General features: G+C 44.8%; 1 protein-coding gene across 1 annotated transcript in view; it reads right to left on the bottom strand.

Moving 5' to 3' along the window:
* LOC138611396 (receptor-type tyrosine-protein phosphatase S-like) overlaps positions 1-25,476 on the bottom strand; it is an 83,615-nt gene continuing 58,139 nt past the window's right edge. The window contains exons 13-38 of the mRNA XM_069684474.1: positions 22,825-22,961; positions 22,467-22,611; positions 20,160-20,483; positions 19,847-20,040; positions 19,677-19,703; positions 19,309-19,426; positions 18,449-19,111; positions 17,587-17,681; positions 15,722-15,975; positions 15,541-15,628; positions 15,063-15,281; positions 13,032-13,189; positions 12,089-12,103; positions 11,744-11,856; positions 9,964-10,061; positions 9,591-9,714; positions 8,952-9,127; positions 8,739-8,858; positions 7,771-7,925; positions 6,747-7,032; positions 6,142-6,320; positions 5,693-5,819; positions 4,593-4,718; positions 3,707-3,861; positions 2,986-3,121; positions 1-2,697 (exon numbers count right to left, since the gene is read on the bottom strand). Of these exons, the coding sequence (XP_069540575.1) occupies positions 2,629-2,697; positions 2,986-3,121; positions 3,707-3,861; positions 4,593-4,718; positions 5,693-5,819; positions 6,142-6,320; positions 6,747-7,032; positions 7,771-7,925; positions 8,739-8,858; positions 8,952-9,127; positions 9,591-9,714; positions 9,964-10,061; positions 11,744-11,856; positions 12,089-12,103; positions 13,032-13,189; positions 15,063-15,281; positions 15,541-15,628; positions 15,722-15,975; positions 17,587-17,681; positions 18,449-19,111; positions 19,309-19,426; positions 19,677-19,703; positions 19,847-20,040; positions 20,160-20,483; positions 22,467-22,611; positions 22,825-22,961 (4,301 nt within the window). The 3' untranslated portion in view covers positions 1-2,628. The remainder of the gene's footprint in view (positions 2,698-2,985; positions 3,122-3,706; positions 3,862-4,592; positions 4,719-5,692; positions 5,820-6,141; positions 6,321-6,746; positions 7,033-7,770; positions 7,926-8,738; positions 8,859-8,951; positions 9,128-9,590; positions 9,715-9,963; positions 10,062-11,743; positions 11,857-12,088; positions 12,104-13,031; positions 13,190-15,062; positions 15,282-15,540; positions 15,629-15,721; positions 15,976-17,586; positions 17,682-18,448; positions 19,112-19,308; positions 19,427-19,676; positions 19,704-19,846; positions 20,041-20,159; positions 20,484-22,466; positions 22,612-22,824; positions 22,962-25,476) is intronic.

Here is a 25,476-nt window from a genome sequence, read left to right as displayed (position 1 = left end):
TCATTGTGCTGTATATCCAATCATCCTGCTTTTAATACAAAGTCAAGATACAATATCTACATCCATGGTTTGAAAGGAAAGAACAGGTACATAAGTGAGGGGGATGGCGTCATCAGAGCTGGCCCTCAACACATTTCATATTATGTTTCATGTGTGTGCCTTTTTATATTTCTCTTGACACAATAATCATTAGAAATCGAAGGAATAACATATTTTTATATATGTCACACACTGTCAAGACTTCTGGACCACACATAAATTTCATATCAGAATAATTTGAGATTTCAACAATAACCTTTGAGTATGTGTGTGTGTGTGTGTGTGTGTAGCTGGGCGATTGTTCACCCATTCTCTGTCAAAAAATACACTTGCTACCATGTGCTTTCCAGCAAACTAAATACCAACAGCTCGTCTGAGGTTTTCACCAACAACTCTGCTCTATATATCTAACTTCTCTGATGCCCCTTAACCTGTCACCATTAGGTGGATCATACCTGTAACTCTTGTTACTATAGGCAGGTCGAGCGAGGGAGGGCATCAAAAGGGCATCACTGTAAACTTAAACTAGGTCTGCCTCTAATGTACATCTCTAGCTAACTAGTTGGACATCAGTAATCAGTATCAAATAGCACCCTACACAGAGGGCATACTTTATAATAATAAAGCAAATAAAAAAGCACCAAAACTGACCATTAAAAATTAAAAAAACAAACAGTGACAATATCATACTTTAACATTGGCTCGCCAAAGAAACAAGTAAACAACATCTTATTGGTTATAGTTGCTAGATATCCCAAATAAATAAATTAAAAACATACGTAAAAAGTAACAAAATAGAATAATAAATATCTTAAAAAATCATATGAAATAAATATGACAAAGTGAACGAGAACAATAAGGCGTTTTTTTTGCGACAATAAGAACTACATCACATCCAATCCCACGTTATATCTTGTGCTCAGACGTATGTAACTGTACTGTATAGGACTCCAATGATAGACTGTATGTACAAAATCGGTGAAATCGCCCGAGATGTCTGATACACTGGAATATCGCTGTGCTCTTCAATCACCACGTGGGACCAATTATGATTATATGTCAAATCAAGAAAAGATATATATCGATATCACGGACTTGTGCAGTTGTACTGAAGGAGAGGACAGAAGAGGGGGAAACATCATTTGGTTAAGTTGGGATGTTCTGTACAGCGTGATTCAGGAGCAGAGAGATTCATAATGGAGTTTAAATGGAGGCGGGTCAGCTGGGTGAAGGGAGAGGACTGCTAAAGTGAGCAATTCACCACTCGCGCTGAATGTTTTTGGGATTTCTCTCATTATCCGTCATCGCTTTAAATAGTAAAATATCAGAGTGATTTAACTGCAAAGAGGTGCAATTCAAGTAGGTAAGCTTCAGAGGAGGATCAGGACACAGCTTTCATCCTCAGTTTAAGATACTGTATGACAATAAAAGTTTAGCACACAATGCGTGAACATTAAGCAGCATGTTAAAACACAAGATATATGTCAGCATAAGCCAAAGACATACCGTAAAAACACACAAAATAATCATGAAATGGGCTGAGACGTGTTTTCAATTCAAGAGAGAAGCTCAAATCTTTCATTAGCGTCTCTTTCAATAAGCCACTAAAGCTGAACTGACACAATGGGGCTGACATCAAGAGGAGCTGGAGGATGAACAAGGAACTACAGCAAATAGCAAGCACGCTTTGTTGAATGAGGATGCACTGGACTACAAATCTCAGCCCAGTTGAGGGTAGGACGGGCTCTAATCACTGTTCGGAGGCCGGCTGAGGATGCGGTTTGGGAGTGCGAACTGATCCTTAGCCAGCGCTTTAAGAGTCTGACTCTGGGTTATGCTGGATAAGGAGGGAGCCGCCTCTCCTCGTAGGCCACAGTTCATGTTCTGTATGGTTTCTCTTGGCACTGTGCGTCGGGTAAATGAGCATCCACATGCTTCTCCAACAGTCCTCAGGGTGGTGAGTCCGCACTGTAGGCTTCTGCTGAGGCGTGACCTAATAATCATCTGCTTTAACGATAATCTGTGGCAGCAGTAGACACCTTTGAAACAGACTCACGGACACATAGAAATGTTCACCTTTGCACTTTGTAACCCCTCAGTACACCAAACCAATAGATACAAAGTTGAGGATAAAAAGCCCATTTAGGGTGCAGCAAATATCCAGGCTCTTTGTGTTTTTGTTTTTTTTCCTTTTTTTGTTTTTTATACACATATAGTATCATAATTCCTGTTCAGAAGCCGTTTGTATTTCACTGGTTCATATTGGAGATAGCTGACCACAACACACATGTATTATACGTCCTTCACACTGGAACACTGAGGTAAGTATATGGATTACACATGGACAGTCTCCACACCCACCAGCTCCTCCCGATGAGTGTGGCTGCTGTTACACACAGATTTTCTTGTTGCTGTTTTTGTTGTTGCTTTTTGTCCTTGTTGGTGTTGATTTCATCTTTGAGCCTCGCTCCCGGGGAAAAAAAGAAAGGTTCAATGTTCACGTTTAATCTCAGGCCGTGTTTCTCTCTGTTTCTCTCGTCGGTTTGTTTGTGGACCTCGAGGCAGAAAGATGGATGGTTGTCTCTTCACTTACGTTGCATAGTGGTCAAAGCTACCCAGGTACTCCAGAGCGGCCTGGTAGCAGAACTGGTACTCGTCCTGGGAGAGAAACAGAAGGCACATAAATATATTATTGCTATGATCTAACCTTTTTAATTTTTTAACTGGAATCACAGCAGAAGAAACAACGATTTTAGCAAAAACTTCGACTTTTTGGAAGGAATCTTACTTACTTATCTCTCCAGTTTAATCAAATGTTGATCCGCCAAATATAAGCAGAACCAACACAACCAAGCAGTACCACTAGCGTGGTGTATCAGTGCTTCCCTTGCGTGTCTCGGCCCTGCCTAAAGAACAAATAAGTCTGACATGCAGTTCAGTGTCTACCTCAGTCTGCACCATGGCCGGTCTCTGTGTGCGCAGCATTTTGACAGTCTGGAAGATGTCCACCGCCCCCTCGTAACGCATCCTCTCCAGGACTATACTCAGAGTGATGAAGACACCTGTCCGCCCCACGCCAGCACTGCAGCCACAAAGGAAACATGTTAAGTGCCAGACAATGCCACATTCAGACCAACTTACTGCAGTTCTTATTGATTAAAGCAATAATCTCAAAGATTTTCATTTAAATAAATGTCTGTTAAGTCACTATCTATCTCCGAATGAGGTAACACAATGGTAATTGAGCCTATGGCCCACTGATGAAAGCCTTTGCATTTGCAGTATATAATATTATTACAGACTGGGTGTCTGAAAAAATCTCAAGCACCACCCAGTTAGTGACGCGTTTTCCAGCAGTGGTTGGTCTGCCAGAGAGGGTAGGCGGAGCTAAGCAGCTTCTTTTCCAGTCTCTGAAAGTGTTATGATTAAACAGTAGTCTACTATGGCTGAACAAACAAAGAAAAGATCGATGACTACAGATACAACTTCAAAAATAAGTGAAAATCCGACCGTCAGCGAGGAAAATCTAGAGTTACAACTGTAACAAAGGGAGCCAACCATGGACTCCCGCAATTGCTGTTTATCGCCATGCTAGGTACTGCTAAAATCTTCAATATTATACCTATAATATTAAATTTGAAGTGCTAAGATGATCCCCACAGCTCACCTGCAGTGAACGCTGATTGGTCCGTCCTGGCCAAACTGCTCCTTAGTTTTGTGCACTTGGCCGATGAAATCGATGAAGCCCTCTCCAGATTTGGGCACACCTTGCTCCGGCCAATCAGTGAACTGGAACTGACGCACTGTCCGTGATTGGCCGTCCTGAATGGAGTGAAGAAAAAATGAAAACAACGTCACAAAAATACTATGATCTGAAAGAGTGTCTGATGTTTATCCCCGCAGTGTGTAGTTATTGTTTATGTGAGGTGATTATTCAAAAAGAGCTTCTTCTCGCCGTATCGACTGCAGACTGAGACTCTGCCAGGCAATATCCTCTTTTTTCCTCTAATGATTACTGTTATCTGACCCTGGATCTGTGGCTGTGGTTAACATCAAGCTGTAACGTCAGTGCGTCTGCTATTGTCAGCCACTCAGTAGGCAATTACATCTTTTCTCCGCTGCTCAGCCTTCCTGACTCCCCCTTTAATGGAGATCAATATAGCATCTGTCAATGTGGCGTCAGTGCAGGACAGGCTTAACTGGAGTTATCTATGACTGGCACACGTGTGCACGAGCGGCCTTTTGCACGAGCGGTCACACACGCACACACACACACACATATGCCGTCAAGGTAATCTGGAGACAGCATGGTTGAATGAGTAATTCAGGTCCGCCTGTCAATACTGCTAACCTGATGTGTTGTGCACATTCACATACAAAACACACAATAACCGACACACACTACAGGTCGATAGGACATGCGATGCACTGCTGCTTTCTGACAGCACTGATGGATCGGGAAAAGAGCACAAAAGTCAAAGAGTGCACTGTTGCACTGCTGTTTGAATACAACATAAAGAGTTAGTCTTTAAACACAGACACCATGAACTCACCCTGGCATCAGTAACTTTGAACTCCCGCAGGATGTACTGAGGCATGTTGTACTCAGCCATGGGGTCCACCACGAAGTACTGATACCTGGCCGAGCGTTCAGCCGGCCAATACTGGTGACACTTCTCCTGGGAGAGCAGGACAGAAGGAAGGTATGAAGACATTTTGTACAGCAGAACTACTCCCTTATTTTAGCCACCCGTCTGGATGTTTCATGTTTGCAAAGCTAGGAATTGAAATGTGTTAACAATGCAGCTTTTTAATGCTAAAAGAGAAGTAGGCTGTTGATTTAAAGAAACACAATCTTGCTTTGTGTTTTTTTCCAGTTACCCTCAAAATAAATAGACTGGTTTAAAACTTTTAAATTAAAATATGCATTCTTTGCTTAAAGAGGGGTATTATGCTGATTTTATTTTTAAGACATATATAAGTCTATATTAAGGCATTTTAAAACACATATAAAATGTCACAATTTTGGATGTTCATACTAAATGTGGGTGAAGTTTCAAATCTGTAGGTAAAAGTATGTTGGAGTAATCCCCAGGCTTCTCAGCTCAGTCTGCAGGCTGCTGTGAACGCCAGGTTTCACACTGTTTTTTCTACACGCTTCACTTTGTGATGTCACAAAGGCTTGGGAGCGCTCCAATCAGAAGAAAGTGGGCTTGTAGGGGCGGGGTTTCTTAAAGGGACAAAGCTGACTGAGTCGTTTCTGGCAGAAGGCTGTATGAGGGCCTGCACAGAGCACCAGTGTGTGAGTTTTCTCTATTGTAAATGATGCTAAGCTACTCCACAGGTATCACAGGGTGAAATATGAAGCTTGAAATTAGCATTATACCCCCGTTTAACAGCAAACATAACTAAAACGGAACTACATGTGGCACGGGCTAAACAGCCTACTAATGAATGATCATCTTCTCATAATCAGGCACTGTAGTGACACATGAAGTGACATTAGCTATTTAAAGCAGCAGCTTGTGAAGTTTTAAGTTACAATTAAAGGCCCTGATTTAGTCCTCAGATTAAATAGGTCTTGTGTACAGCTCTGAAATCTGGTGATATTTGTAACACTTCACATGTGCATGTAAACTGAATTCGTCCCTACCCGTCCCATTTCTCTCAGTTTAGTCAGCATGACCACTATAGTCGAGTTGTGCTCCCATAGCATCCTCCAGAAATCCTCCGTCGTCTCAGCCAGTGGACCCTGGGTGGCAATGTAGCCTCTCTGCTGCCTGCACACACACAAACACACAAACACGCACGATGAAGCCACCTCCTCTCATCTTTCCTCCATCAAGCATCAAAACGAAAAGGGGGTCAGGCTTCAGGCAAGAAGAGGAACAGTCAAAACATGTGTGTACAACCACTCCACCACCCCTTCACCGCGGATCGAGACGGATAGCGGGAACATGTATACAGTAACGACAGATCTGACAGGACGTGACAGGTGAGAGCGCTGTGGTGAAAACCTATCCGATCCATTCACTCATCAAGCCATCATAAGAGCACGAGGGGCTCAGGTCATATTAGCGTTTGCTGGGACCAAGACGTTACCTGTATCCGTCTATGTAGCTGGCGTTGATGTAGTCTGAGCCCTCCAGGCCTCTGATTGGCTGGAGGCAGACGCGGGTGGTCTCGTACGGCATGATGTTGACCAGTCGGTTCTTGAATTTGTTGCAAGGCAGGTTGGCCGTGACAAACCGGGACGTGTGGGCTTTGGTGTTCGCCAGTCGCTGGATGGAGAGAGAATGTGAATGTTGTGTTATCATGTTTTTTTAAACTTCAGAGTAAATTATCGAGGGAACCACAACTGCTTTTGCACGCAAGGGAACTGGTTTATGCAGGATTATTTGCTTGGTTAGCTAATGTACAAGGCCACTATATTTTATCATCTGATGGCTCCGAACCACAAAATAATGTGAGGGGTTGTGAGATGATGAGAACAAGACAGGAAAGTAGTTTTCTCTGTTACACACAATGTTGTTAATTTTTTAGACTTTATAATTCTTTTATATTTTCTTCCTGGATGAATGTTACATCATCAGGCCCTTAAATATCGTTCTAGTCAAACTATTTCAGGTGCAAATCTGAAGCTGAGCGGCTCGTAAACTCATAGACACATGCAAGCTTATGTAAGTACACCCGACCCTTTTCCTCACCTTGAACTCCAGCTCCATGCCGGTGACGTGCTCCCCGCTCTCCACCTTGGAAAGCTTCTGCATGTAAGAGTACAGACTCCTGGCGGCCACCTCAGTGTTGCCGCAGGCCACGGCCTCCAGCAGGGACTCATGGATGAAGCTGTATTGGTCCTCCGTCTGCACCATGTAGTTCCTCTGTGAGCGCATCAGGGTCACATGACCGTAGATGTCCACGGTGCGCTCGTGTCGGATGCGCTCCAGCATGGCGTCGATGACGATGAAACAGCCGGTGCGACCGACTCCAGCACTAAGAGAAAGGAGTAATTCGATTTAAGGGTCTAGTTCAAGTACCACTCTCTTGTCTGTCACATGTTAAGCTTTAGGAGAAGCTTAGCCTAGCATGAAGACTGAAAAAGAAAGATCATAATCCACGCCTACCAACTCCTCTAAAAGAAATGAGCAATTGTTATACAGTATCTCAGTAATAATTAAATCTTACTTGCTGGACTATTTCTTGTGCGGAGCCTCTGAAAGTTACTGCACCCAGCCAAGAAACAGCCCCCTACATACCCCCTGCCCTACAGTTTTTACACTTTGGTTTTTGTACCGATGAAACTCATAGACGGTATAAAAAGATGGACGACATGACAGCTCCCTAAAAGTGAAGCCAAAACATTTGGAGCGCCCCCTGCTGACTGTCTGCAGTATAGGTCATAAAGCCCGCCTCCTCCATGTCAACAGATGGGACATGAGTCAAACTATAAAATCAAAATACACGTCAAATAAATGTTTCTCAAACATGGTTTCTGTCATTATAGTTCTTATCATGCTGATTTATGTCCAAGTGTTCATTTTGGCTTCAATTCGGTACAATAAGAGCAGATGGAGACGCGTCGTCCATCTATATATACAGTCATCAAATCAAACTTTGAAGATAGAAAGTACTTTTGGTAGCTTGAGATGTGCAGGTAAGCATGTTTTATTTTCTCTGACCGAAGCCAGAGTCAAACTATCCCCTTTAGATAAACTTGTGTGTGTACTGTACCTGCAGTGGGCGATGATAGGTCCGGCGTCAGGAGGGTTGCAGGCTTTGACCCTGCGGAGGAAGTTGAGGAAGGGGGTGGGATACTCCGGCACACCATGATCTGGCCAGGCTGTAAATTGGAACTGACGCACTTCTCTCCTTTCGCTGCTGCCACTCTGATATAAGACACAACCATAAAATAAGAGTGGCTTTAGTATCACTGAAAACAGACTTTTTATACCCTTTGTATTATGGGATATTATAACTCAAAACCTATTAAGTGGTTAGAGGGAACTGACACGTTTGCCAGTTTGTTTGAGTGCAGTTTCTCACATATATTTCCATTTGTCATGACTACATCTTAATTACTGCCAGTCAAAGGAGCAACAACCTTCATACTGAATGTCCAAGAAGCTTTTAACTGCAAAAATCATGTATATTCGTCTTTATTAGATGTATTATTTCAGAATATTTAACGTTAAAAATTCCTCCTCTAAACACAAATCAAAGCGATAACCAGCATTGTTGAATATTTCATGTCCCTTATTCTCTACTTTATGATGTCTCTCCCAACTTGACATTTCAAAACACATCAACAACATTTTGGAGAAGCGTTGGTACTCTTGGAAGCTACAGTTGGCCTAGTTTCTGTGTTTGTAAGTAGGCCACAGAGACACGCTAGTCTGACGGTCCTAGATTAGCCCTTTGCTATACGAAAGTGCTGTGCTTCCAACAGCGATCAAATCTCAGCGCCCGACACAGGGAGGCTGGCCTGGTTTGAACACTGCATGAAGGCCAGACTAATCTATTCTCCTCCGTGTGTCCACATGCTCGGCTCATTCAGTGACGGAGGAAATTTACGATTACCCTGCCCGCTCCTGGTTCCTGTAAACTCGAGAGATGAAAGCAGTTTCAGATGGATGTGACTGAGGAAAGGGCAGAGCGGTGAGTCAAGGGGTTGAAGAGAGGAAAATAACGCTATAATTTACCTTATGCAGGGAAAGGGTGCGGACACAGAAAGTGGCCAGCTCCATTGTGTCCAGCAGGGTGACCTGGATCATCCCGTAGGTCTCTGTGCCGCGACTCGGCCAGTACTGGTCACACTTTATCTGCAAACATAAAAGAAAAAATCATCAGATTTGTCCCCCGTGAACTGTAAATTGTGGGTAATGGTTCACAATGGGTTTGGTTCTGGTTCCTACCCTTGATTTCTCCTCCAGCCGGGTCATCATGACGACAGACGCGGCCCGCTGCTCCCACACCATCCTCCAGAAGTCCCCGAACGTCTCCGCCAGCGGGCCCTGTGTAGCGATGTACGCGTTCTGCTTCCTGTAGCCGTCAATGTAGTTGGCGTTGATGTAGTCGCTCCCCAGGATACCTGCAAATGAGACACTTGTGAGGCTCTTGCTAAACTGCGATCTGCATAAGCGACATAATAAATTAACCTGCATGTACGACATCAAACAGCCTAACGAACTGTTTGTCTCCAGCAGCCGCGGCTTCCAACAGACAGCTGCCGGATGACTAGTGGACGACAACAAACAAACAAGCCTCTGTCGGTGTAAATTCATGAGCTCCAGATCAAATCCCCTCTCCCCCTTGTTGCTCTGGAGGAGTGCTGGCTGCACTTGAATGCACTCGCGCTGTTTGTCAGTCTCATGCCGCTGCACACAGGCAGACTCCAGCACTATTTGCGATTTCAGATTTCATCCATCATGCAGCCCTCCCTCCCCACCCTCCCTCCCTCCCCCCTCTTTGTGTTCACCCCCTCTGAACACAAACATGCTCAGACTCTCTCATTAAAATCTAACATCTTCTTTAACTCGCCGCTCTTTCCTCACCTTCTATCGGCGCCAGGACGACTCTGGTGTGGTCGTACGCTATGACGTTAGCGTAGCGGTTTTTGGGCTTGTTGACCTCCAGGTTTGAGTGCTCCCAGGTGAACTGCTGACTGGGGTCGATGGACTGAGGAGAGGTGGCAAAACACACACGTTAACCGTGCTCGGTGGTTTAGCAGTGCATTTGAGCGTAATGGAAAGGGAGTGCCGCGTAATGTGGGCAAGTTACAGCAATAAATTGCAGTGTTGAATAAATCATGAGCGTACAGTCTGCACACGGAGATATAAACGTTAAATAAGATCTACTTTATGAAGCCGAACGTCTCTTAACAATAACCAGGAGATTTATTCATATTACATAACGATGATGTCTCACCTCGTACTCCTGCGACAGTCTCAGGTTGTCGTTGGCTTTCAGCAGCTCGATGTGCTCGGCCAGCTCGCTGATGGGGATCGGAGGATGGCTCATCATTCCTGCAAAGGGGTCAAAGGTGACACCGAGTTTAACTGAACAACCTGAATAACTGCAGGTCAACATCACTCATATGCAAAGATGTGAGGATAATATTCACAATCAGAGAGCTTCACATATCATTAAGGAACACGCTGAGGCAGAAAATCAATTTTGATCCATGTGCAAGAACAAAGTGAGGCGAGTCTTGTTTGTTTGTAAATTGTTTTTTCTTTGATAAATTGCTTTCTCTGTGATCAGAGAAGCAGCGACTCAGAGAAAACAAACACAGACAGAACGCTAATTAGGAGGGCTGCATGCACACACACACACCGAGGAAGCAATCTTTGCCTCCTACAGTCGTTTCTTTTCACAGCTGGAGCGAGAAAGAGAAGCCGGAGCGATCCATTGTCCATTAAAAAGGCAAAAAGCTCCATCAAAATATCTAAGTAACGCTGCCATGTAGTCAATAAACAATCCATTAAATGCCAGCTCAGATTGTTTTCCATGTTTGTAGATTTGTAATACAAACCGATGCACTGTGCAGAGCCATTGTGCAGCCACAGCTACATAAAGCAGCCTCATAATAACATTTATGTTCTGCTTCAGCACTGGCACTGCAGCTCCCACAAGTGATCACGACAAAACACTCCTGTCACGACCGCAAACGACCTCACATAGCATGAGCCGCTTCTGCTGGAAATACATTTCATCTTTGCCAAAGATCTCAAAAGCACAAATCTCAGGGGAGAAGTGGGTGAGGTGGGAGTTTCAAGGTTGCAGCCACAAGAGAGTACAAAAAAAAAAAAAGTGATAGAAGAGAAGAGCTGTAATCTGTGGGTTTTACTTCGCCTCCAGGAGCATGCAAAAAAAAGAGACTTCAAACCTTCATCTGTGGGTTTAATAAAATAGAATATTTGACTTTTTAAATCCTGGCAGGTAGAGACGAAAACCTTTCTACGTGGTGACACATCTTACCACCTTTTCCACGTGGGATTTCTATAAACTGCGAGCATGAAAACAAACTGAGAACAGGGATTAATTTCCTGTGTGTGTGTGTGTGTGTGTGTGTGTGTTTCAACGCTGTTAATTTAATGAAAGAAGCGAAAGCGAGGCATCAGCGGCCCGCTGCCTCGACCAAAGCAGCTGTGTTGTTAGATCTCGCTCGGTAGGGGGTGGGGAGGCGGCAAAATCTATGTAGTTACTTCACAGTGGGCTTTTTTAGTTGGTTATGCTGCTGAGGACGGAGTCGATTCCTTTGCAAATGATCACAGTTAACCCACAGCTCACCTTCTGATAGAGCAGTTTGACCGCTAAACCCCGATTGAGAGCGATAAGACGGATAGCCGTCATTCCTGTCTGCTCTGATGTGCTGTCTGCTCCCTGGCATGTGGCATGTGGAATGTGGGCGAGCGGAGATGATGGGATTTTGTCACACCGTTATGACTCATCCGTGACTAAGCACTGACTGTACTACCTGGGCGGCGGCCATTTTGACTCCTTAGAAACGGCTGGAAGCTGCCAGGTACATGTTTGTTGCAGTGCGGAGGAGTGCTCTCACAATCTCGTCTGCATAATCTCACCGGAGTTAAAATTAGCCGCATGAATATTTCAGCTTCAAATCACCTGCGATCGGAAGTGGACTTTATCATGCAAATACAAAGTGTGCGTGTCTGGGGGGCCTGTGCGGGTTCGCGCGTCTCACCGGGAGTCTGGAAGTTGATGCGCCTCATCTCCACGGGGTCGGTTGGGTGATGGGCCATCATCTCAGCGTTGCTCAGAAGGCTCTTGGTTCCCGGTTCAGAGTCCTTGCGCTTGCTGCTCGAACACCAGTGAGTCAAAAGAGCAATTAGCACATGCAAACAAGCAGAGGAGAAAAGCAGACTCACTACTGACACATCATTAACATGGCTACTTGAGAGTAGTAAACAGCACATTAACAGATATAGTGTTTTATAGCTTAATACGACATCTCAGCGCAGCATCTGTTATCATCTGTAATTGCTGCCGGTTAAAACAGACAAAGAGCTCGACATTGCTTTAATCTCACCTGTCGGGCTTGCTGCTTCCAGTGAACCGGGAGCAGGGAAGGAATAATTAGGGGAAGAAAAGGAAGGAAACAGACAGATTGTTAGAGAGGTAAATCAATATTTTGCATTAGTATTCCAAAGCTTGATGGCTTGCAGCAGATATCACAGGCTTACAGCAGGGTCAGGCTGTTTCATGGCTGTCTGAGGGGAGAACTAACTCCTAAATTGGAACAAATTTGATGAATATCCGACTAAAAGTGGAGCATTGTGGGAGAGCGGCTGGAAATGAAACAATCCCGAAACGGGGAACTTGAGTGGGAGCTGCTGAAAGAGCAGGAGACACAGAAACTTTATGTCGTTCTAAAAAAAAACACGGGCTGAAAATATTCAATATTTAGAGAACAAAACTGATAATGTATCCTACAGGACTTCTCAAGTGTTGTTTGTTTCGCCAAAGCCTGACATCGCTCACTCATCTGTCACTGTTTAAAAAGCTATTTAAAACACACCAGTGAGACTTTCTGTTGTCTGTGACATGTTCCTTCATTAACATGAACATAGACGCTGCAGTTTACTTTGACTCAATCCCACATAAACCATCCTGCTGCTATAAATACTCACCAGAACATCAAATATGTTTTATCCACCTCTGAAAATAGTCCCCGACAAATGCTGTTTACTCCAGTTTGAATAACTCTCGCCAAAAACTACAGTGCCCAGCATCTGAAGGGGAAGTAACTAATCTATTTTAAAAATGAAAGGTTTCATTTGTGACCAGTTTTCACACCTTCAGTAAGATGAACTGGAGTACGAGCGTTACTCGATGTACTGATGTGTTCATTGTTTGTCTTTCCATTGGAATCACCAACATTAAGTTAAACACAAATTAAAGCCCACCTTTTCCCTCTACAGTTTTAATAGAAGCTGACATTATTTGTCACAGAGTTTAACCGTCCCACTCACTTTTTGTAGAGCAGGATAGCGATCACGATGCAGATGATGAAGACCACAGCCAGGACCGGACCGACCACCCAGATCAGACCATCGCCTGCGTCCAGGGGCTGGGGGTCTGAATCTGGGGCGATCACGGGGTCTGTGTAGGGGCTGGCCACGTACATTTTCTGTAAACAAACATACAAGAACATAGTCAGAAAAATAATGTGTTTGTTTTTATGGTTTAGAGATGGATAGAAACCATCAGAAAGTTGTTTTTATTTTTAGGTTTTTTTTATCTCATGGACAAAACAACAAAAGAACAAGACACTAAAGCCGAGATATACTTGCTGTTAACTAAGCGTTCGCGTGTGCATGATGGCTGACATGCGTTTCCTGCGTCTGTTTTGAGCGTCAGTTGTGCGCGTCCTCAAAAGCACGAGAGGCAGTATGCACATGGACGGTAGGGGCAGTGTAGAGGCAGAGGGGATGTGACAGGGTCAACACAGCAGCAGGTACAATCTCGGATCCCATCGGCTATAGTCAGACAACGATATAGCCTCTGGGGACACCGATGAACATGTCGGGCGTGTCAGGTTTAGCCAGCGGTTAGCGATAAATGACTTTTTAAACCAGTCAAGTCTTCCTTTTCCACATGTCGCCTTGTTTACAGAAATAACTCTTTTTTCTTGTGGTTTACTTTAATTAACGGGTCTTAAATTTGCCGAAATGACAACATCATGATGCAGATTAGTAAAAGGTAAAAGTGAAGCTTTGTCAGGTCTGTCCTCAAGAGGAGAAGAAAACTACTTTATAATGCTCGTTTGTTTAACGGAGGTCGAATTGATCATTTCGGATGCATTCGAGGAAGTCAGGAAGTCAGGAAATCTGAGCGCTGAGCGGCTTTCGTGACACATGGTCAGGGACTTTGTCTCAAGTTGAATTTTTGTTCTACTGGTGAGAGATTGGTCAATACTACTCAGAGTACAAGCGTAGTACAAACGGAGACAAGAGCACTTGCCGTCCCTAAATTCCAAGTCCCTGCCTACAGATTCAGAATCTGTAAATAGAGATTACAGCAGTCGACGTGGAAACCTGCAAAACTAAATGGAAACAAGTCCAGGACCGTTACGTCCATGCACGGAGGAAAATGTTGGCACGGTGCCAAGAGGGTCAGAGTTAGCTAACCCCAATTGTGTTCTGTCCACCGAACACACGACAGCTGTCGCTTTTTGCACCCTGATCTCAAAATTAACATAACAGTAGCCTCCCCGAGTGTCGGCATGTCTGATGTTTACATCCCGCACACACAATAGCACATACAAATGCATAGGGCCTGAGCTCTCTGGTGCGCCCTCTATAGGTATCATCTAGAAACATGTTAAGTGCAAAGACAAGTACGTGAACAATTACGCTCATGACGCAGACGGTTGTGTACGTGAATGCAAGGTTAAAAAGCAAGTACATCCCCGGCCTGTGTGTAAAACCAACAGGTGTTTGACTTGTTGAATTGGATTAAAGGGCATTCCTGTAATTGTAACCAAGCTGCACTCGTGAGATCAGAGCTGATCAGCTTCAGCATTACAGCCCACAACCAGCATGTACCCGGGCTCACTGACATCATGCGTGTTTTATGGTGACAATAAACTAAATAAAGTGCCTTTTTATTACTTCTGAAGGACTTCTGAAGAGCACCCTTGGGCTACAAGTGTTCCTAATAAAAAACATGTAATGAAAAAATAAAATCTATCCTAATTAAAGTTGTATATCTATTCCAATTCAGCTCAACATACATAAACAAGCAGCGCACAAGGCAATATCTCTTCCGCTGCCACAGTTGCACACTCGCTCTTTATTAGCAGCGCTGATGGAAGTACGAGAAGGTTATTGCCTTTTGCTTACAACACTTTGACTGACGTGCTTTTTATTGTTTTAGCAGTGAGGCCATATTGATTACGATGTATAGTGACAGCCTGAAGGAGGGAAACACGGGCAGCGAGGGAACGAGGGAGTGGTTATAAACATGGAAGTAAAAGTGATTTGACACGGTGGCTTTCGTACCCCGGTGGTGGAGTTGAGCTCAGCCAGGATGAAGAAGACGTACTCCTGCCCCGGGTCCAGAGCTCGGTTCTCAAAGCCACCGTAGTCCAGCTGGTCTCCCAGGGTGAAGAAGGCAGGTAGAGTGGCAGGTGTGAAACGGGCGGTGATGTAAGCCCGGCGCAGGTCCACCTGCTTCTGCTGCCGAGAATCCCTCTGCTTTTGACTGATGTCTTTTAACAGCTGAGAGTCAGAGAGGGGTGAAAAGCAGAGAGGGACAGAGGGAAGACAGACAGAAGAGAAATGAGGCGTTCCAGTATCTATGACTAATGTTTAAACACAGATATTAAATTATAAAAGGGCTGGCGTTGCCAGGAGTTCTTAGCGATGGGATTGTGTGTGTGTGTGTGTGTGTGTGTGTGTGTGTGTGTGTGTGTGTGGAAGTCCTTTCCTCCTTTCAGGCACAGACATCTGTGGGTGCTGTCATTGTTGTGGTTCTCACCTCCTCTAGGTCCATTTCATCTGGGCTCTTGAGGTGTCTGATGACGCCGCGGGCTCTCCTCAGCGGAACCACAACAACATAAACATTCCTGTCGAAGCAAAGGAGGAAAAACAACTTGTGCTCTGATGTTTCTTTGCCAGATTGTAACACTAAGTCTGAAACTCTCTCTTTTTTATCTTACTTGACTGGAGAGCGACTCTCCAGCGACGGCAGGATTATGGTGACCGTGGTCTCGGTGTCACGGGTATGGTCGATCTCAGGGCGGCGGATGGTGATGGGTGGGGAGGTCTTGGCGGATATGCGGTGGCGGAGGCCTCCCATGTTGCCCTCCGGAGCTGTGATCTTGAAGTCGTAGCTGGTGTCAGCCTGAAGGTTTGGGATGACGGCCTTTCTCAGACGGGCGTCCACCTCCATCTTCTGTCGGTTATACTCCACCTAGAGGACGGGAGGTGGAAAGCAAAGATTATTCATATTCAGTATGCTGATGATATCCTATTCTACATTAAAGCACACTACTCCCTTCTAAATAAATTAAAACAACTTTTTTATCATTGGACCAAGAAAATTAAGTTTGAGATGAAGCTTTTAAGATATTATGACAATATTGGCGACCATACTGCCTCAGTTATCACCTTTTTGAAAGAAAAACTAAACTTTTTGGGGAAATATGCTTATTCAGTTCCTTGCAGAAGGTTGCCTGATAGCACCAGAGAATGTCTGTACGGTGATTATGAAGTGAATGAACACCAGCAGCCAGGTAAATTAGCTTAAAACAAAGACTCGAAACTGGGGGAAATAGCTTTCCTGGCTCTGTCCAAAGTTAACAAAATCTGTCTACTATTACTTCCAAAGCTCACTAATTAACATACAAAGTCCCCAAATGCAAAATAAACCATTTAAAAAATGTGTGCCCACGTCGATCAAAATTCTAAATGCTTCCTGAGGTTATAAGGATTGTAGATCGTGCAATCAAGCATCAGGATGTTCCTATATTTGTATTCCTATATTCTTTTACATGGATCTCTGCAATACTGGTTACATGCAATACATGTTTGTGGTCTTTTCACAGGCATGTACTCTTACATGTGGATTGTGTTGGTTTCTATTGTTTTTAATGTATTGATCCTACTGTAATGGGAGTGAGATGTGCACAGCATTGGAGCCAAAACATCTCTATCGCCCCCTGCTGACTGGCTGCAGTATAGGTCATAAAGCCCGCCTCCTCCATGTTAACATATGGGACATGGGTCAAACTATAAAATCAAAATACACGCCAAATAAATGTTTCTCAAACATGGTTTCTGTCATTATAGTTAGTTCTTATCATGCTGATTTACGTCCAAGTGTTTATTTTTCTGACAAGTTTATTTTTTATTAGTTATTTGATGCTGTAAAAAGGATGATTGACAGCTCTGTCTGTTCCGGACGACAACAGGAAACATAACTAAAACAATCACTACAGTCATTGAAGTTTCTATATCTGTGAACGTCTGCTTCAGACCAACACAAGAAGCTGTTAAACACGCCGTTGTGCAGGATTTTTGCGGTTTTCTTTAAGTGTGCTAATTTAAGTGTGTGTTTTGGTTAGCTTAAGTGGCTACAGCGGCTCCACCCGCCGATCTCTACTGCGCAGCTCTGGCTCAAAATGACGTCACCAGTGCAAGATGGCAGCGCCTGTCACAGGGGCTATTTTGGCTTCAATTTTGTACAATGAGAGCAGATGGAGACGTGTTGTCCATCTATATATACATTCACTGGTTGGCACGCTATGCTAAGTAACAGCAAATGTTAATTTTCATGTAACTTTTTATACAACTGTGTAATGAAATTCTAGATAAAGCCAGCCTCCCACAGGAGGAGCCGTGGGTGATGAAAGGTTAACATAGTCACGGTTGGGATTATAATTGAGGTTGTGGCCACACAGGCTAGAAATTCAGTACCTTATGCTAATGTAAGGTATGATAATGAAAAGCACCCGGATAATGATTTTACATAATAAGTTGTATTATGCACATGTACAGTACAAGCATCAGCAGATGGACATACGGTGAAGCGATAGGGGTTGCTGCTCTCTGGAAACTCCCAGGTCAGCAGCACGCTGGTCTTTGTGGCCAGATTGACTGAAAAATTCCTCGGCACGTCTGAAAACCAAGCAAAGAAAAGAAGAAGTGTCACTCATGGTGAAGCATTTTTATTCCGACCAGCTGCTCCTCTCATTTCCCAATGCTACCCTGTAAAACTGGAAGACACGTCAGTCAGATGTGTTACTGGGGGAAGAATCCATGACGGTTAGGAGGATGGGCAGGTGATGAGGAGAGTGGATGGCAAGAGTAATAAGAACAAATAAGACAGACAGACCGGCTGCAGGAATGTGACATGCCACATTCTCAGAGTGTTAGGTTGTGTTCTTTAGACTCAGACTTCAGCATGTCAGCAAAGGCTTTAGAAGAGGTGGAAGTGGAGGTCTATCAGATTAAAACAGCTTACCTGCAGATACAGCAGCGGACGCCCGATTTCACTTGAACTCAGACTGAAGACTTACCTCGTGTGTTAGATACTGTATATCCAAGCCTTGTATTGACTTTTACCTGAGGGTGTGTGATAAGCAGTGCTCTTGAAGCAAACATCCATTAACATTCAGCCTGCTCCCACTGGTGGTGAAGGGGAGGTGATGAAGGTATAAGTGAGTGAGTGGAGGAGATTGGGGGGAGTAGTCGTGGTCCCCTGGACTTTGCGGTTCTCAGCCTCTCTTAGGTGCACAGGTGAAATTTGGACCTGTAAGAACTGGCCCACACTTCATTGAGTTTAGTGTTTTGGAGTGAAATCCACATTAAGGGGAGCAGAGATGTGAAGCTGAACCAGTGCTTAGAAGGTGAAGGGGTTTCCTGAGGCCTGAGGCCAGCCCTACCTGTTTCAAAGGCCAGGGTTTGGCTCACCAGAGGTGGGCTGAAGGGGCCTGGCCCGGCCTCGTTGTGGGCTCTGAGCTGCACCTCGTAGGCCGTGCTGTGATTGAGGCCCAGGATGGTGTAGCTGGATTCGCTCGCTGGTATCACGATAAGCCACGGGGGAGAAGTGGGGGTGGGTAGGAAATAAAGGCCAGGGTCGCTAGAGGGATTGGGGCCCGGAGCTTCTTTGTAAGCGATAGTGTACTCTGTGAGGACACCGTTGCAGTCCTCTGGGTGCGGGGGATGCCAGGAAAACTCGATGGAGCAGCAAGTGACATTAACGTAGTTGGATAATTTGGGGTATCCCAAGGGTGGAAACACGGGAATCGTTACTTCCTGCTGCACTTCATCTCCGTAGCCTGCTCGGCTCTTGGCGGAAAGGACAAAGACGTAAGAGGAGCCCTGGGAGAGGTTACTGACAGTGAAGTTTCTCTCACGGCTGGTGAAATCCACTGCGGCGTCTAAAGAGGAATTCTTCAGGCCAAACTGTAGGCGGTAGCCCTGGATTTCCACCGGGGCCCCCCGGCTATCAGAGCCTGAGTCAGAGCACTCCAGCGGGGGAGACCACCGCACCACCAATGACGGGCCGAATCCTGGACGCAGCCAAAGGGAGGGGGGGCCGGGTACTGCAAACGACAGTGTGGGCGGCAGAAAATCAATAGAAATATATATAAAAACCATATATCATGTAAATCTTGACAAGAATTAGAATTGATTTGGCCGTTTATTTACTGCTAGCTTCTGGTGCAGTTTACTATAAGATCAATTCATGAGTATGTTACTAAATCCAGTGCACTGAACTGTATACTTGGCATATGCTTACAGATCCCCTGGGTCTGCACCAGCTTGGCTTTGCTGTGCGCTCCATCCCCTTTGGTGGTGTACGCCGCCACTGAGACGGAGTACAGAGTTTCTGCTCTCAGACCCCCCAAAATTAGCTCCTGTGAAGACAAACACATAACACTGTTGACTCAGTGCTTTAAATAGGAGACATTATACAGATTCTGTTTCTTTACCGTTAAGCATCAGGGACAAATTATCTAAAAGCAACATATATCAGAGGCCACTGAATCTCTGGTGGCCAAACTAATGAGGTTTTCATAACTGTCCCTGTGTAATATATGCATTGTGCTGCATTTATTAATAGTTGCTTCATTTATAATGAGAAGAGGATGGGTAGGCTGCACTCACATATTGGGTTGAGTCATCCTCCTCCATCTTATCCCACAGACAGAGACACACCCGGCAGGCAGCCGAGACAGATGAGAGTGAGTCAAAGGACAAAGGGAGAGAGAGATGGTGTTTAATGATAAATAAATGAACGCTTTTGAATCATTTTAAATGCTCTGCTTTCATGTCACCTGAGCCTCGTCCAACAAGAGGTCTTTGATGCGGGGAAGGGTTCGTGATTCACCGCTCTCTGCTCGGGCGAAGTGCACCTGGTAGCCCCGGACCTGGCCTTGCCTTAACCGAGGCAACACCGACCTCCAGGTGACGCGGAGGGCCGAGGAGTTGAGCTGTTGGACGTCCACTTGACGAGGGGCAGCTCCAGGAACTAAAGACACACACACACACACATAGGCAGAATTAATTAAGTGACCAACAGTCCAGCCAGTAAATAATCAACTAAACAATCAATACTGTTTCAGTCTGATCTACGGCTCTCGCTCTCACCGTCTTCATCAGTTCTGCAGAGGGCAGCCGGGCTGGCGGGTCCGGTCCCCTCTGTGGTCGTAGCTGCCACCGTGACGTTGTACCAGCTCCACTTCTCCAGCCTCTCTAACACTGTCTGCCCCTGCTGGGCCGGGACAGGAAGGCCCTTCACCTCCTGGCCATGCCCACCTGCGCCTCCTCCTGCCCCAGAAACTCTCTGGTATCTCAGCTCATAACCTGCCAACTCGCCATTCAGGCCCTCCACCGGAGGCGGCCTCCAACCTACTCTCAGCGAGGTGGAGCTGGCACTCTCGCAGGACACACCCTCGGGTGCGGCGGAGGGCTCTGATTGGACAAGAGGGGCAAGGAATTGGCAAAGAGTTTAGGAGAGACCCACGAGAACGAGGGTTGAAAAAAAAAAAAAAAGCAAGAGAGGGGGAAGTTTATGCGAAAGGATTGGAGATAAGGATGAGAAAGGAAAGAATAAGAAACTACAGTAAACTGAACTGAAAGCAGCCAACAAAACGGGAGCGACCACATAATGTAAACACATAATGTTAGACTAAGAGTCTAATGAAATAAACCAGAGACGAGAGCATCGACCATCGAGTGGACAACTTAATTATACCCAAGGAGAATGTGCGTCTCATACCCAGCGATAATATCTGATCCTGCTGGTATAAAAGGATGCAGATTTATGAATGACAGAGATATTTATTTCTAAAGCACGGCTCAGCACACACAGCACGGACAAATATACACATTTATATTAACACCAGCCCCCATGGTGGCATAATCCTTGAGTCCTCGGGATAATAGAGTGCTTTGAGACTTTCCTCTGCTGACTAGGGGAAGGTCTTCACAGAGGGGAGAAACAAACAAACTAAACAGATCTCACATTGAGCAGAAAGGATTTAGGAGGCAGGCAAAAAAAACAACAAAAGAACAGGAAGCCGGGGAGAGAAAGGCACTCAGACGGATATTGAACGTCAGGCTAGAATGATGAATCGTAGACAAGGATTGAATCAGAAGTAAGCTGCGGCGCTTACTGTAACACACACAAATACAGAGAATAGCACACCTTCATCAGCACTGTGATATCACTCACCCTATACACTGTCCCTTACAGAGCGCACACACACTATGGCGAGCGCAGCCGAGGCGTCTGCAGGAGATCGGAGTGTATAGCATGTGTGTGTGTGTGTGGGAGTGTAATAGTCATAGCTGACAGGTTCAAGTATCTATCCACTCAGCCGTACAGCCAGTGTTCTGTCGGCCTCTGGGGACAATCTAGATGTGCACCAAAGCTTGGCGATAACAAAGCGCACATAACCTCCCTGGGAAATGAATTCTGCTGCATGAAATAGTCTGCTTATCTGGCACCTTCCTTTTCCTTAACCCCCCTCTTGCCCCCATCCTCTGCCACCCCCTCCGGTGTTCCTCTTTGGTCTCTTTTTCTTTCCGCAGGTTACCAGTGAAAGGAGAGCAGCTCGGAGCGTTTAATACTTTTTGTACTCAGCTCTAAAACAGATCTGATTGTGAACGGTGTGAGTCATTGTGTGTGTTGAGAGAGTGTAAATACTTGACAAACTTACCGCTGAAACGACACCGCATCAAGACCTGCACGACTTTCTTTCGGGTATGTTCTCGACTACTTTATTAATTCTCTTCCTTGCTCCATTTTCTCTGTTATCTCCGGGTTTCCCCCTTTTTTTTTCTTCTTAAGAGCAGATACAAAATGTCTATGTCAAAGCAAAACTGCGGAACTTGTTTGACTTTTATCACAGAGAAATGAGACAAGGAAGAGAATCCAGGTTCATCGTGGTTAAAACACAGACTGTCAGGCACTTACCTGTCAACAAAGCGGGCCAACCACCATCCTTTAATGCTCCTCACTCCTGGCTGTTTGCCAATAAGTGGCAGACAGTTTCGCCCTTTCAAAGACATTAGACACTGATAGAGTGGAAAAAGTGAAAGAGGGCGAGGAAAAGGAAGAGCGAAACATTAATCGGTGCTCCGTCTCCATCTGTCATGATGTTTTGGCTGTGTAAGAAAGCGAGAGGCTGAGCGCAGAGAGAAAGGCACGGTCAAACGGAGATGGATGGATGAGAGGGGAGGTGGGGCAGATGGGTTGATAAACGAGAGAGATGAGAGATGTGACGATTTTTCACAGGTTTTCCTTGGGTCAGGAGCTGAGGACGATGTGTGTGTGTTTGTGTGTGTGTGTGTGTAGAGGACAATATATTTCCATCAAGTCAAAAAAAAACACAACATAATCAACTGTGTGCGTTTATATCTGCATATGAGCTCAGTTAAGCGGGGACGTACTGGCTTGTGACGTCCTCTGCACCAGCTCGTTGGTGAACGCTCCGATGCCTTTGTTTGAGATGGCGGCCAGGGAGAAGGAGTACTCGGTGTTGGCTTTCAGACCCTCCACTGTGTAAGAGTTCCTCGGCCCAAAGGTCAACTTCTCCTGCGAGAGAGAAGAGAGGAAGCGGAGGATGGGACGAGAGGGAAAGTGAAACATTAAAGCAGAGTTTGAGAGGAATTGAGACGAGGACTGTCACCAGCAGACAAAGTGGTGCTGAGCGCCGGGGTTAATCTTTTAAACTTCCTCTCTTCCCTCTGTCTTGTTAGGAAATCCACTCAGCAGACAGATTTATGAAAAGAGACTAAGAGGTCTTACCAGACTGCCAAACTTGACAGGTTTGTAGAGCAGCTCGTAGTTGACGATGCCCTCCTTGGTGTAAGCAGGCTCCCAGGTCAGCTCAATGCTGGTGTCAGTCACCCTGCCGACCTTAAACTTCCCTGGTTGGCCCGGGACTGCAGGGGACAAAGAGACAGTCAGGACTCCAAACAAATAGACTTAATTCTATACAGATAGACAGTTTGTGTCGTGAATTTTGCGGTGCGTAGTTAAAGGTTTTTTCAAAGAGCTTTAATGAGAATGTATTCTTCATGGAAACTCTGTTATCTGCCTGAGTAACAACCATAGCGCTTATATTGACAAAATATTAAAGCTTGTGAGGAGTTTTTCGCTGGTTATGAATCAGACTGAAATTTATTCTGATGACTCTACATGAGCAACAAAAGCAAACCAGACCATCAGCGACAACACTGATTATTTCTTTATAGTTATTCTTAATGCCTGAAACCGCTGGTGGGGGGTAGGTGTCAGAAGAAGCGATAAACTGCACTAATTAAAGATTTTTTGTTAAACACACCACTTAAAGGAGCAGTTCGCCCCTGGAAAAAGCCACTGTCAGTCACAGCCGGTGTTCTCTGTAATCAATAGAAGCAATAATGTTTGAAATTGAAGCCATAGCTGTGGAGAAAGTTGTAAAAACAGCTTGTGGTTTCACCCATTCTACATTCCTACAACTCCCAGCATGCATTACACCCCTCCCTCTGAAAGTAAACGGCCCAGCGAGAGACGCTGGACTGAAATACTACCGAGTGCTACTCATGGTGGATTCATGTTGGGCCTCTCTTTAAATAACTTAACAAAGAGTCGGTCTAGACCTCCTCTTTCTGTAAAGTGTCTCGAGATAACCCTGGTTATGATTTGGCGCTATACAAATCAAATTTGATTGATTGATTGATTCTCTGCAGGCAATGGCTCACAGCGGGACAGAATCTGAAATACAACGAGAATATCATCTTCAGGTTTGCAGTCTACATTTCAAACCTGACGATTTTGAGAGACATGACACGAGACGAAACATGTCGGGAACGAGAAATGACAATGGAAGTGTTGTTAAGCAAGCTCCCTGGCCTCCCCCAGATGACGCGTTTTTACACAGTCTGGCTGAGGTTTTCCAGGGCCCATTGGAGAAGCGGATAGCGTGCTCCTAAAGGCACAGAGCCAAATTGCATTTTTCTCCTACCATAATGGCATTAGCTCCACATAATAGCATGATAGGACTGAGGTTGAAAATCGGCAAACTCGCCCTTTAAGCATCTACAGGGCAAAATCAGCAAAGAGATAAGCGGTACGGCTTTGTCCACAAGGGGCGACAAAATCAACACAAACCAAAAGTTCCTCACAGGAGCTTTAAAAAAAATGAGGGAACAAAAAGTTTTTTCATGACTGAATCAAAATTGATCTGTCAATCAATTTGTGTTTATAAATCGCTGAATCACAACAAAAGTCCTGTCAGGACACTACACAGAAAGAGCAGGTCAAGACAGTACTCTGTTATATTAGACTGCACTCTGTACCAGTATAAGCAATGATACACGTTTTATTTCCTTTATATTGTCGTCATTTAAAGTCTGTTATACTCTATATATAATTTAAATTTCTTAACATTCAATCATGTTTATAGAATACATAGTTCTCCTCCTGTCTGGTGACTTTATACCTTTAGTGAGTGTTATTGTTTTTCTCTGTTTTGTTTAGTTATTTTTTTGTGTTACTTGCTTGGAGCTGTGTTTAGACAAGTGGTATATAAATAAAGTGTATTCATATTATCATGGGAATTATGTTGCCATGGCAATGACACTGTCAGTTAAGTAACGGTATTATCACACACACACACACACACACACAACCTTGATGAAGCAGGTTTAAAGAGCGATAAATTATAATGACTTTATTGCCTGTAGTGTTTCTCTAACTTTGCTGTACTAGTTCCTTACACAGTCAGACAGGCCTCATATCACAGATAATGATGCTGTGTAACCATCGGCTCGTTTTTTTTTTTTCTATCAAAGTCAAAAAAGATTTTGCACTTATGCTGGCGACACACATCGACCCATTAATCCCACAAACCCTTGCAATTGTTTTTGCGCAGTTCCTACATAATCTCATTCCTTTCATTCACTGGTAGACGGCAGACTTTTTAAGGACATCTAAAGGCGCAGCCGTAGCTCAGGCTGCAGTACACACAAATTTAAACTAGTAATACCATCAGAGTAATCATCTCTTTGTACCTCCCATCACATAAAACCTGCCACAGCAGCTGTCACGGCGACACGAGCAGCAACGAGCTACGACGGACATTTTTGGCTGCTAATCCCTGTTTCCTTTTCGTAAGTCTCCACGGCTCCGTCCCGGCAGGTGGAATTTATTCATTTTCAGGAAGTCGTATTTTCTGACAGGTCAAGCTTATATTAAGTATTTCACAGTGGATTGCCTCCCAAACTTTACATAAGTCACTCAGATAAGCTACTTAACAGTTTGGATACATGCACACGCACAAAGAGTGACTCATGTGTGCACATCTGAGAAGAAAAACACTCTCCAGCACAAGAAGACCACCGCTTAGCTGTTATCTATGCGCAGGCAGGCTAGACAAATATACTTAGGCACACACTTTCACAGTCGCGCACACAC

This window comes from Semicossyphus pulcher, unplaced genomic scaffold, assembly GCF_022749685.1.
Source record: "Semicossyphus pulcher isolate SPU_LCO1_2020_fin unplaced genomic scaffold, fSemPul1.0.p SCAF_7, whole genome shotgun sequence".
NCBI classification, from domain to species: Eukaryota; Metazoa; Chordata; class Actinopteri; order Labriformes; family Labridae; genus Semicossyphus; species Semicossyphus pulcher.
Note: the sequence above shows the minus strand (reverse complement) of the source record. Positions and strands in the feature narration are given on the sequence as shown.